At 38.2% G+C, this 12,800-nt stretch overlaps 1 protein-coding gene across 3 annotated transcripts in view; it reads right to left on the bottom strand.

Annotated features, from left to right (window-relative positions):
* Positions 1-12,800, bottom strand: part of GMDS (GDP-mannose 4,6-dehydratase) — a 640,099-nt gene that overhangs the window by 591,631 nt on the left and 35,668 nt on the right. The window contains exon 1 of one of the 3 annotated variants that reach the window (XM_047734311.1): positions 1,506-1,557. The exons of the other annotated variants lie outside the window; for them this stretch is intronic. Coding sequence (XP_047590267.1) covers positions 1,506-1,539 — 34 coding nt within the window. The 5' untranslated portion in view covers positions 1,540-1,557. Of the gene's footprint in view, positions 1-1,505; positions 1,558-12,800 lie in introns of those variants that run through there. 3 annotated transcript variants of the gene reach the window in all.

Raw genomic sequence — 12,800 nt, 5'->3', positions numbered from 1 at the left:
TTCACATTTCTTCAGCTCAATGACTAATTACTGGATTTCTTCCTCCTCTAGGGGGTGCAGTGCCTGCACAACAGGCTGGTGTCCTTAGCCAACACCTCCTCAATGACAGACAGGAATCTCACACACCTGTAGCCTGAGATTCTATAACTGCCAAGTAAAAAGATAAAAGCCATACTCAAATCCTGAAGTATAATGTATCTCTAACACACACACACACACACACACACACACACTCTCTCTCTCTCTCTCTCTCTCTCTCTTTCTCTCAAAGAACAGAAGTGGAGAAAAACTTACACTGCTTATATTTAGCATTATCAAACATGTGCATTTATTAAAACCTCTAGAAATCAGATAAGTGATCCTAAAAAAAAAGACAAAGTAAGATAAAATAATTTTTAAATTAAGGGGAAAATCTCTCAGGAATTTTAACACATGACTTATCATAGTGTTTAACATGAGGCTTAAGGCAGATTCGATAAAACAAGGGCTCACTGAGTGAAGTGCCTAGCTCAGCACTACGGCTATAAGCCACACAGAGACAGACAGAATATATGCTCCTTACCCATCAGGACCCAAAAGTCCAGCTGATGTATGTGAAAGGATTCCTGAATAGCATAGTCTGAATAAGGAAAGATTCCTGAAAAAGGTGACATATTGTGTTATACACAGAGTTGGGGATGCGGGACAATAATTGTTCCACACTGCAGAAAAACAGAAAGTTTCATATGAGTTTTCTAGCTGCTGAAGGTTAGTTAACCAATTCAGATCCTCAATTATTTATTATAATTAACAGACATGTATAGAATATTTCAAAAACATACTTCCTACTTTCCACAGATGGCATTTTGAGAATGCTGGGTCTGGGACTGGGGTGCTAGGTTAGTATTCCAGTTCTACGTGCAGCACTGCCCAAGTTTATCTCATACACCTCACTTTCTGCACCTACCTTAACATACTGGTAAAAGAATTAAATGAAATAATGTACATAGTATTGACATACAGCCTGGCATACAGTTTTAGCTATTATTAAGCAAAACTGTAATGGTCAGTGTTTATTAACTACCAAGTTTTCTAACGAAATCCCAAAAGTATTTAGTCATCCCTTCCCAGGGCAACTCAGCTCCAGAAGCAAGCCAATGGATGAACAGACAGGTTAGGGATACACATGCGGTTCAGTAGAGACCAATGAGACCAAAAAGAAAGTCAACTGGGGGCTTCGGGGAAAGGTTTTCTTATTCCTAAGAGAGAAAGAGACAGACAGTGACAGGAACAAAGGAATATCCTTCTAAACCTTCATCTCAAGACTGAGCACCTGGAAATGCTTTAAACCACTTTGCACCCTCTCATACCACATGAGGTTAATCACTTTCATGGTACTTAGTGACTACCTAAAATAGTTCTGTTTACTTGTTTATTATATGTCTACCCTCCCTGCATTATCCCAGAAGTGAAAGAAAAGCTATCTTTTGGAATGCATATATAAGGCCCCTTGCTAGAGTACTTACTTACTAAGGCGAGCAGTCTTCCACTGTCTCCCATCTCCAGTCCTTAGAACTGGGCCTGAATACGGGGAAGTTCAACAAATATTTGTTGAAGAAGTAATTAAAATAATCTTATTCCATGGCAAGCATCTTTGAAAAAGTATGTTTTTCAAATAACATCTGATTGTTTATTATTCTTTCCCCTACAATTCTCTAATTTAAGATTCTCTAGTTTAGTAAATTTTTTTTTTTTAAAGATTACATCTATTAATCTGACAGACAGAGACCACAAGTAGGCAGAGAGGCAGGCAGAGAGAGAGGAGGAAGCAGGCTCCCCACTGAGCAGAGAGCCCGACGTGGGGCTGGATCCCAGGACCCTGGGATCATGACTTGAGCCGAAGGCAGAGGCTTTAACCCACTGAGCCATCCAGGCGCCCCTAAAATTCTCTAGTTTAAAACTAAATTCTCTAGTTTAAAATTAAACTTCAGATAAGACCAGTTCAGTAGTAATACCTGTCCTACATGTTTTTTTAAACAGGGCTTATGTCCCTGGATGCTTTTTTAGTAAAACCCCTCTCCTCAAAAAAGCATAGGCAGTTAAAAGAAAAAAAGGGGGGAGCTCCTGGGGGGTGCCTGGGGGGCTCAGTGGATTAAGCCTCTGCCTTTGGCTCAGGTCTTCGTCTCAGGGTCTTGGGATGGAGCCCCACATCGGGCTCTCCGCTCATCAGGGAGCCTGCTTCCCCCTCTGTCTCTGCCTGCCTCTCTTACTAATTGTGATCTCTCTCTATCAAATAAATAAAATCTTAAAAAAAAAAAATCCCAAAGGACATGTAAGGTGCACAAAAAAAAAAAAAAAAAAAAAAAGAAGTTTCACAGTAATGTTCTTAAAATCATCTGTCCTATAGGATCAGGATCAGTAGTAACAAGGAGGAGTCCAGAAAATTGCTACAGAATTCTAAATTCCCCTAAAATATTTATTCCCTTTGAAAATAAGACTACCAAGTTAATGGCTTCTAATTTTTTCAATAAGTCCAAGCAGGAACTAAAATCAAGTACTCTTACAAGAGAGAATTCAGAAGCATTCCAAAGGTACAACTTTTTCCTATCATTTTTTCCAGATTAAGCACCTAAAATTTAATTAAACTTTGAACAATTGATTATTTAACCCATCCCCTTTGAATTACAGTTCGTACAATTAAACAAATATAGAGTTGTGTGGGGAATTTAATGTTGTTTTTCATTTAGAACCTGTTACATTTCTCTGTAATTCAACTGATTAAAAAGCCAACTAGATGTGATATTTTGTGATGTGATAAAGAAAAGTTCTGCTACCTCTGACATGAGCTTTTTTTAGCATCTGGATTCAATTACAAAACAGCAATACCTTGACTAACTCCTTAAGTGGTTCAAACGTTATTTTCTACTTGGGAAAGCTAGAGATCAAGAATGTCTTTCTCAATGACTTAAGTAGGACAGCATATAAACATGTTCATGATTCGTAATACTCCCAAATTTAGGTAAAATATTGCTTTAGCAGCAAGTATTTGCAGGACTACCATTTCGAAGAGTTTTGCCTAACAGAAAAAGAAATGAAAATCAAGGAGAAAAAATTTCAAAAACAGTACAAAAATTTTTAGATATAATACAAGTTATAGGATACTCCTTATTACACTTACAATTTACACTTAAACATACATAGGCTATGAAAATTACACAGCCCCAAACTCATGCTTGACAGGGAAATAAAAATGATAAAATTGTTATAAAGATTACAGTCACCAGAGAAAAACATTAGTTGTAGTCTTTGCATTAGAAAAGGTCTGCTTGCTCTTTTAGTTGTCACATTTTTCACCATACTGAAGTTACAGTAACATTTTGAAAAACTAAATTAGAAACACTCAGTTTACCACTTGAGAATAATCTTAAAATAATTTTATACACATACAGCCTGACACGGACACTAATCTCAAATGATAAGAGCACACTGTTCTCTTGAAAAGTAAGACGGGGCAGTTATCTTCTGAATTTTTTTTTTTTTTTAAAAAGCACTGTTTAAAAGGTTTTTTTTAAGTATAACTTCTTATAATTTCTTCTGTTTGCTCATAGCATTTTTTACTTAATTTCTCTTCCCAAAGGTTATTCTCTCTCCAGATGATTTAACAGACAGGGAAGTAAAAAATACTCCTTACTGTCCATTATTTTTCAACATTTTTGAACTCAATAAAGGGAACATGATCTTTCACTGCAAAGTTCTGTTCACTACTTTAGAAATCATAAAACCATAATGCAAAGTAAAAGCTCATCATACAGGGGCAAATATCACTCCGAAAAGCCATTTTAGACCATCTTAACGCAAGAATGCCTCAAAGAATTTTGCAAGGAGTTCCTTGATTTATGGTAGCCCATGAAGCATAGTGAAAAACCTTTATAGCTTTAAATTCTAATTCCAGCTCCTCATTAATCTGTCATTTATTAATGGTGGGATCTTAGACCCGACAAGATTTGGGCTTCCATTCTTCACTCATAAAATGTAAATAATACAGACCCAATGGTCCTAACAGGGCAGTTGTGTAGGAATTAAATGAGATACTTAATGTGAACTCACTTTGAAAAAAGAAAGCAAATAAAATACAAATAAATTTTGTCATTAAGGTACACGAAAAAGTTCTTTTATGTTGAGTGAGAGTACAGGGGGTAGGGCATATGTAGAGTTAAAAAAAAAAAAAGAAAAAGAAAAACAATGACAAACGTAGGAGAGATTGCTGGGCATGGTCACAGTGCAGGGGAAAAGCACCATTTAATAAGCAACCCTAGGAAGCTGCACCTCAGAAGACTACTTACTGGTCAGAGAGTGTTAGGAAAGAGGAATGAGGCTTCCTGGAGGCCACGGGAGGACTAAATGCAAGGGGCTATCTCCTAGTTTGTTTTCATACATATAGGAGCAATCCCATCAGCTAGGACAGGGAGTAAGGAGTAATAGGCCAGGATCAGGGATACTTTTAAAGGCTGTACAATTTGCAGACATGAAAGCATTCTGAGATGAAGGAGAAGCTACTAGATGCGGGAGCCCTATAGGCTCAACAATCTCAGATAAGGCCTGTGGGTCATCACTGAAAATAAAGATAAGAGAGACTAAAACTCAAGCTTAAAGGGGAAGAAGGACTGAATTACTACTATTCAGTTTTTGGTCAAATAAAACAATCCACACAATGATTTGGCAAATACTTATTAAGCTCCTACTGTGTCTAAAACACTGCTCTAAATATCCTGACAAAGAGGTGAACAGATAAAGTTCCCTACACTCCGAAACTTCAACCAGAATCAGTGCTTTAGCAGCTGTAGCATGATAAAACAAAGTACCGTTATTTTTTATTTGAAGACTTTCAAAATAAAAATAAACCTGCTCCTGAGGCCCTTGAAAAAATAACTGATTCCAGATTTGAAGCAGGAAAAATACATGAATCATCTTCTTCTACCAAAAAGCAACAACTACCAAGGCCGCATCAAAAGATGCAGAGGCCAAACAAAAAGGTTTTCACAGCCACAGATGAGACAATTTGAGCATCAACAAGTTTCAATTGGACTGAAACACAAAATATAATTCCATGAGTTTTTATGACACCAAAAGAAAAAAAAAAAAAATGATCACCATTGTAGGATGGTATAGACCAACTCATAAATATGGGTAAAGAAAAGACATCATTTATTTTGCCTGTCCTATACCCCAAGGTAACCAAATACAAGAGTCTCCTTTTAGAAGGATTTCAGCTAATTAATGCAGAAGGAATTACAGAATTCAATTATCACCCTTTGCAACAGCTAATGAAATAATGGATCCTAACCACTGATATTCAATGGCTACTGTTACAAGACATTATATGCCCCCTACGGAAGTACACAAGACCAACCACGGGATACGCTTACTCTCATCACCCCCATCAAGAAAACCAAGAATGAACATGTTAAACCTAAATACCAATTTATAGGAAATACAAGGGATGAGAAAACACTTCAGGAATAAAAGTAGCCTGAATCAAGCTATGGAAACAAGACAGCAAATGGCCCAGTGCCTTTAACAAATACATTATGACAGAGAAACAGAGGCAGAGAGAGAGAAAGAGAAGAGAGAGCAGGGAGGAGAAAAGGACAGAGGAAGAGGGGGGGGAGGGAAAAGAAGGAAAGGGAGAAAGAAAAGGAGAAGAAAGGGCAGAAAGGAAACAAGGAGGGAGGAAGGGAGGAAGAGGGAAAGTGGGGGAAAGAGGAAATTAAAAGACTTGAGGGATATCAGCCAATTGTAATATATAAACCCCATTTTGGATCCTGATTCAAACAAGCAAACAATTAAAAACAACTATGAGACAACTGGAGAAACTTAAATACAGGAAGATATCTAATTATATTAACTTATTAAGTGTGCAATAATGGCAGTATAGTTATTAAAGAGAATCATTTAGAGGCATACAATACATATACATGTAATAATATGATGCCCACAATCTACTGTAAAAAACTTGGGGAGAGGGGGTCATGGAAAAGTATAGAGCTACACATGAAATAAATAGCCAATCCCTTTCTCCTTCATAATCATAATTCCTACATTTATGGTAAATTATTTTGAACATTTTAAGAAAAACCATCTCCATTGGCTCAAGTTAGCATAAAACAGGTTCTAACTTAATTGGAGGCATATGTTACACTTTAATAAGAGAACTGTGAACCTCCAGGATTATATGAAGGAGTACGTATGTGTATATGTGAGTGTGTGCATCTTTGTGTGAATATGTTTATGTGTAAGTGTGCACCTGCATGGACTTATTACACTCATGCTTTTCTTTGAGTAAAGATCCAGGCTTTAGTCAAAAAGGTCTGTAACTCAAGAAGAGTTAAAAAAAAAAAAAAAGTTGGCTCATTCAGAACTGCTGTCAATGCTCATACATAAAAATTTTATTTCCAAAAATAAAACAGAATCACTAAAATTGTAGATACTCTCCCACAAGAGGCCTTTTCACACTGTATTTAACACATGCTCCAAATACACTAAAAGTGTTTTAAGTTGGCTGAACAAACCATAGCTGTTTCTTAGCTCATCTGTCCTTTCCTCATGCAGGTGTCTCCATCTGGCATAAATCCCAACCATTCCCTCCTCCTGGTCATCTAATTCCTACTCCTCTTTAAAGGAACTGAAAACTCAGCTATTACCTGCTCCAGAATGCCTGCCCTTCCTACCACTGTGCCCCAAGGCCCAAGTCCAGTATTCACCACCACTCTTACTGTGCATAAGGACCTACACAGTATGTCTCCCCTCTGATACTGGGGCACCCAAAGGACACACCTGTCTTTGGTTGTTCACTGGGTCCTGAGGGCCCAGCAGTGCCCCACCCACTGCAGAGGGATATGGATTAGAGCTGTCACTCTTGCCCCACTTGGAAGGCACTTCTGAGTAAGTAGTAAACAGGTAAGCAGCTCAACCAGAGAGAGGGATTAAAGATCATTAGAAGGCAGTTTCTCTGAAGCCCAAGCTGTGACACCTCTTAATCTGCTTAAAAGCCTTCTAAGCCTCTCTCCGCTTCACCTCCCTCCCACCTGACCCTACTCTTTGCTTCCAAAGGGTACCTTTGCTTTACCCATTTCTCTCTTCCATTCTGTCAATCACCCCAATCCCATTAGGAAAAATGTCCTTAACCAGCAACCCCCCACCCTGCTTTTTCCCCTCTTTGGGTTTTTTTTCTGCCTCACCTTAAACTCTATTGTACCAAGGGTTGGGGAGTGTTGTTACTTGTGCCATCCAATGATATAGCCCTGTGGTACATTTCTAATATACTGTAATGTTTTTATAGTATGACATAATAGTCATATAATAAAACATAATAGTGTATTGTATGTAATATAATATTTTAATATTAAGTGAAGGTTTGTATTTGTGGTTTGTTAATTTTAAAGAGAATATATATATAATTTCAATAACTTGCTTTTGAACTAAGCCTTTTATAGGGATAAGGTAGGAGAAAGTTCTCCCAACCCTGTTTTAAATAGTAAACATCAAACTATGCTCATAATAATTTTGTGAATGGCTAATACAGTGATGGTACCCTAATGAGATTAAATATGTGAAGATCCTGGCACACAAAGGGCCTGGCACATAGAAGAACTCAGTATGTTTCAGCTGCTTTTACTATTCCTAATGATAGATTATAAGCAAAATGGCTTTTGATGTTAATAACTGACATTTTAGGGCATTTTAATCAAATAAGTGAGCTCCTACAGGGCAAAGTAGCTCTTAACTCTTCTCAGAGGTCCCCAACCCCACCAGGGCCCTGGACACCTAGACTGATGAGGAACATTTACTGCATGAACATTTACAGGAGTCACCTGGCGCCAAAGTCTACCAAGAAACAAGAGGTCTGCATGTCCTTCTTTGAAAAGAGGGAAGACAAAATTAGCTTTATCCCAGAAAATAAAAAGCCAAGCAATTATTTTCATCAAGTTCATTCAGACTCTGCAATTAGTCTAGCTGTATCTGAAAGACAAGCTGACCGAAAGCAAATGCTCTCAGGTTCTGTAAGACCTGAGAAATGGTTTGTAAAACATATTTATTTACATGTAGCCTGTGGGCATGCCCCAAGTCTCCTCACCAACTTCTTCCTAGAACACCCTTCTCCCTGGCCCTATAATCACACCATCCCAAGCCTGATAAGCCATTTTCTCACTAACCATTATCTTTAAAAAAAAAAAAAAAGTCTAGGGGCACCTGGGTGGCTCAGTGGGTTAAAGCCTCTGCCTTCGGCTCAGGTCATGATCTCAGGGTCCTGGGATTGAGTCCCGCATCGGACTCTCTGCTCCATGGGGAGCCTGCTTCCCGCGCTCTCTCTCTGCCTGCCTCTCTGTCTACTTGGGATCTCTCTCTCTCTCTGTCAAATAAATAAATAAAATCTTTAAAAAAAAAAAAAATCTGCAGAACTGGAATAAACCCTCAAGGAAAAACAAGAAGAGAAAGTTAAAGGTTATAAGGAATTTATCTGAATAGCAAGATACCCAGAACCCATCCTTAGGGAATTTGGAGGCTTACATGACAAAAAAACAAATCCCACCTTTCTGTAAACCAATGTAAGTTCCCTCTCCTCATAGATATAATCAGGAAAAACAGGGGATGGAAATGTCTTCACCCACAGGAAATATAGGATAAGGGCAAACCAGTTAGATCAGACATTCAGGAATTACAAGATATTCAAGTTTACACACTGTTTCTTGGATTAAGAATCGGGCTTTGCCAGAAATTAATGATTTTTGCACCATACTTTCACATCCTAAAATGAAAAATAGGGGATTTTTTAATACACCTAAGAGAGTACAGGACATTAATACTTCCTTGATTTTTATCCTTCCCTGATAATCTTCAGTATATTTAAATACGTACATTTGTAATTTTTTAATCTTTTATATATTTTAATGTGTGTATATCTTAAAGTGTTTCAGATTATAACTGTCCTACCATTTATTACTTTATGCCAATAACCCTGCAATAAAGTAGTAACTATCTTCATTCAATAGGTTGAGAAACTGAAGTTCACAGAGGGTAAAGTTTATTGAAGGTCACAAAGGTCCCAAACTTGGATCTAAAGTCTGTGCTCCTTATATCATACCACGCTGCTTTGCATTCCATTTTCTACTTCTGTACACTCTTCATTTGCATAGATTACCTGTTAACCATTCACCACAGTTCTTAGAATAACTACCTTGTTTAAAAAAAAAAAGTTTAACTCCCCTATTTAACAAGTCCATGCCCTGGGGTACACAGCCTATACAAACTGAGACATTCTAGGACACATCTCAGAAGATGAACAAAAATTTAAATTGCTCAGAATTAAATGCTCTTTAGGTGTTTGCTGAGATTATTTTATAGCCAAGATTATGTAATGTCCAGTTTAATACTCTTCTAGACTAAAATTACTACAGCTACATGAGGTAAAACTTATGGCCAGTTTTCCACCTTGCCACAGTGAAGCCTCCCTGAGAACCTTGGACTGACCTTAAACCCAACTCCATGCAGAGGAGAGATGCCTTCCTACTTTGTTGCCTGGGCCTGGCAGCCTGGCATCTTTAAGGGTCTCCCATTCTCACCTCAAGGGTAAGTCAGTAAACATAAAAGACTGTACTTTCTTTCTTTTCATCATTTACTTAAAAGACAACTGTTTATTGAAAGCAAAAGAAAATGCTCTGCACCTAACCAGCAACATAGAAAAGCTAACTCTGGATCTACTCTGATTCCATATTTATCCAAAACTTAAAAAAATACTCACAGAGGATTATCTGAAGGAAACTGAGTGATCCACTCCAACACTGAGAGACAATTAACAGGAGACACAGGACAGGTGCCTCTCTGAAAAGAGGAAATGGCCAGGTATAGTGGGAAGGAGACTCACTTGAAAATCCATTTGCATTTTGTGTATTTAAATTAGATGAATTATTATCTACTCAAAAAAGAAAAGTAAAAATTCTTAATAAAGCAAAATTTCACTAAAAGCCAGACTATCTGAGAGCTGCAAACTTGAGTCCCTACAGAACTGCTTTAACTGCAGAGCATACAAATCATGCCAAGAGCATAGTATGTCCACTGTGAGAAGGCAGCACTGCAAACCCCTGACATGTGCTCCCCTAAACCATTGCCTCTCACCTAGCTGCAGTGAAGACTGTCATCTAGCCATCATTTTAAATTCCTAGTCCATCATGAACAGGTTCTTTTGTAAATACAATTCAAAGAGAAATAATAGGAAAATGAGCACACATGTGAATGTCAAAGGAAGGTCAACTTGCTATAAAAGCTTCTAAAGTTACTATCATCTTCTGTATTTATCTTAGTCACACTCATTAACAGCTCAAGGACCATACCTGTGGACAGACCACACCCTCTGAACAACGACTTAACCAGGAAACTATAAAAAAATTCACTCTGTGGGGCGCCTGGGTGGCTCAGTGGGTTAAAGCCTCTGCTTTCGGCTCAGGTCATGATCCCAGTATCTTGGGATCGAGCCCCGCATTGGGCTCTCTGCTCAGCAAGGAGCCTGCTTCCTCCTCTCTCTCTGCCTGTCTCTCTGCCTGCTTGTGATCTCTGTCAAATAAATAAATTTAAAAAAATCTTAAAAAAAAAAAATTTCACTCTGATTTCTGAACAGTGAATATTGCTTATAAGCAGCCCAGTTGCTTTCTTTTATTCTTTTTTTTTCAGATATCATAATAAATTATGGAAGTAATTGTATTTCCTTCTGTGTTTTGGTTATAGTAATGCTTCAAGACAAAACTATGGCTTTCTTCTAAGAAAAGATGTACAGAATTGTGGCATACAGTTAATCTCCCAGCTTTACATCTGGCTTCACTTTAGAATTCTGGTTCTCACTTTTAATGTCACAATTATCCAGGTATTTGACTTACATTGTATTGTATCTTGTTATATTCATCAGGCTCCCTTGAATACAGTATTACATTATTTCAAAAAACATCATCTAAAATGTTATTTTAACAAAATGACTTCAGGGAATTTTACAACATGCGTAAAAAAATTTGTTGAAAATTCTTACTCAACATTATAATCCCAAACAAAAACAAAACAAAAAATTACATCAGAATGTGCCATACAGTATAAGAGAAAAAAAGAAACCACAATCAGTAGCCACTACCAACGGGGCAAGCAGGAAACTTGGTTCGGCCACTTTAAGAGGCAGCCAGGTCATTATGAAGAAAAAAAAGGAAAATGAAAGTTAAAGGCTATAAAAGGATAGGCTTTCTTATATAAAAAATAAAACATTCTACAGTAATTCCACCTAAGTTATTCTCCAAGATAATGAGAAACAAAAGAAATGCATTTTTCCGACAGGGCTCACTTGCTGGGTGTTGATTAGCAAGAAGCATGTAAAATGCTGAAGTTTGAAAAGGCACCGCTTTTGCCTGTTGTCATAGCATCCGAGCTGTAGATTCTTTTTTTTTTTTAAAGATTTTTTTTTTTTTTTAAAGATTTTTTTTTTTTTTTTTGACAGAGAGAGATCACAAGTGGGCAGAGAGGCAGGCAGAGAGAGAGAGAGGAGGAAGCAGGCTCCCCGCTGAGCAGAGAGCCCGATGCGGGACTTGATCCCAGGACCCTGAGATCATGACCCGAGCCGAAGGCAGAGGCTTTAACCCACTGAGCCACCCAGGCGCCCCCGAGCTGTAGATTCTTAAGAAATCCTCAGACCAGCACTGACTAAGCATACTCTGGTAGTGAGTTTTGGAGTTTCTCAGAGCTACACTCTAATCCTCTTTTAATTTGACTGCAGGCCTAATTTCCCTTGGCACCTTTAACAGCTCCCCTGGGGGTTATGGATCTCACCCTAGTGTTGTGACTAATGATTCCTGAATTTCAAGATAGTTCCAAAACCTCTGCTTTTCTCAATGACAAGTGCTTCCATTATCACTACCTATCTCCGATCCTTTGGCCCAAACTTCCTCCATTTATTCACTAATTCATTACACCATTACCAGGCAAATGCTCCAATAGTTTAAGCCTTGGAGTGTGTGAAGAGAACAAAGGTTTAGTCCTTGAGGCATTTTCATTGTGTTAGGGAAGACAAGCAAGAAAAGAGGACACACTGCAGGGTAATGATACTGTAATAGAGGTGATTACCAGCCAATTAGGAACAAAAAGAGGAAATGCTGTACTGCTCGGGAAGGTCAGGGCAGACAGAAAGAAAGCTGAGTACAGAAGTAGTAGTTTTCTTGCTGGTCAGTGGGCACCACGGTGAGTGTAGGGAGCAATCTGGATAGAGGTAAGAACAAGAGAGAAGTTGAGAAAGGTATTGTGATGGCTAATTCTTTGTGTCAATTTAGCCAGGCGAGGGTACTCAGATAGAGTCAAACACCAGTTTACATATCGCCATGAAGGTATTCTTCTAATGAGTTCAGCATTCAAATCAGTAGACATTATTAAAGCAAATTACCCACCACAATGCGGACAAGCTCCATCCACTCAATCAAAACAGGGATTCTGCCTCCAAACAACCTTCAGACTCAAGCTGCAATGTAGGTCTCCAACCTGCCTGCCCTGCAAATTTCAGATTAACCAGATCCACAATCACATGAGTCAGCCAATTCCTTAAATAAATCTCTCTTTCTGTATATATGCAGGTAAACAGTTCTGTCTGTCTGGATATCCTAATACAGATAAAGTGAGTTCCCATATGTCAGCATACAAAATGAACGGATTACAAGGTGAACAGACAGAGAGGAGGGGCATTGTTACAAAGGCAGGAAAGTACTGGTCACAAGAGAGAGCCACAGAGGGTTTTAAGCAGA

This window comes from Lutra lutra, chromosome 6, assembly GCF_902655055.1.
Source record: "Lutra lutra chromosome 6, mLutLut1.2, whole genome shotgun sequence".
NCBI lineage: Eukaryota > Metazoa > Chordata > Mammalia > Carnivora > Mustelidae > Lutra > Lutra lutra.
The sequence above is the reverse complement of the archived record's forward strand: the minus strand, read 5'-3'. Positions and strand labels throughout refer to the sequence as shown.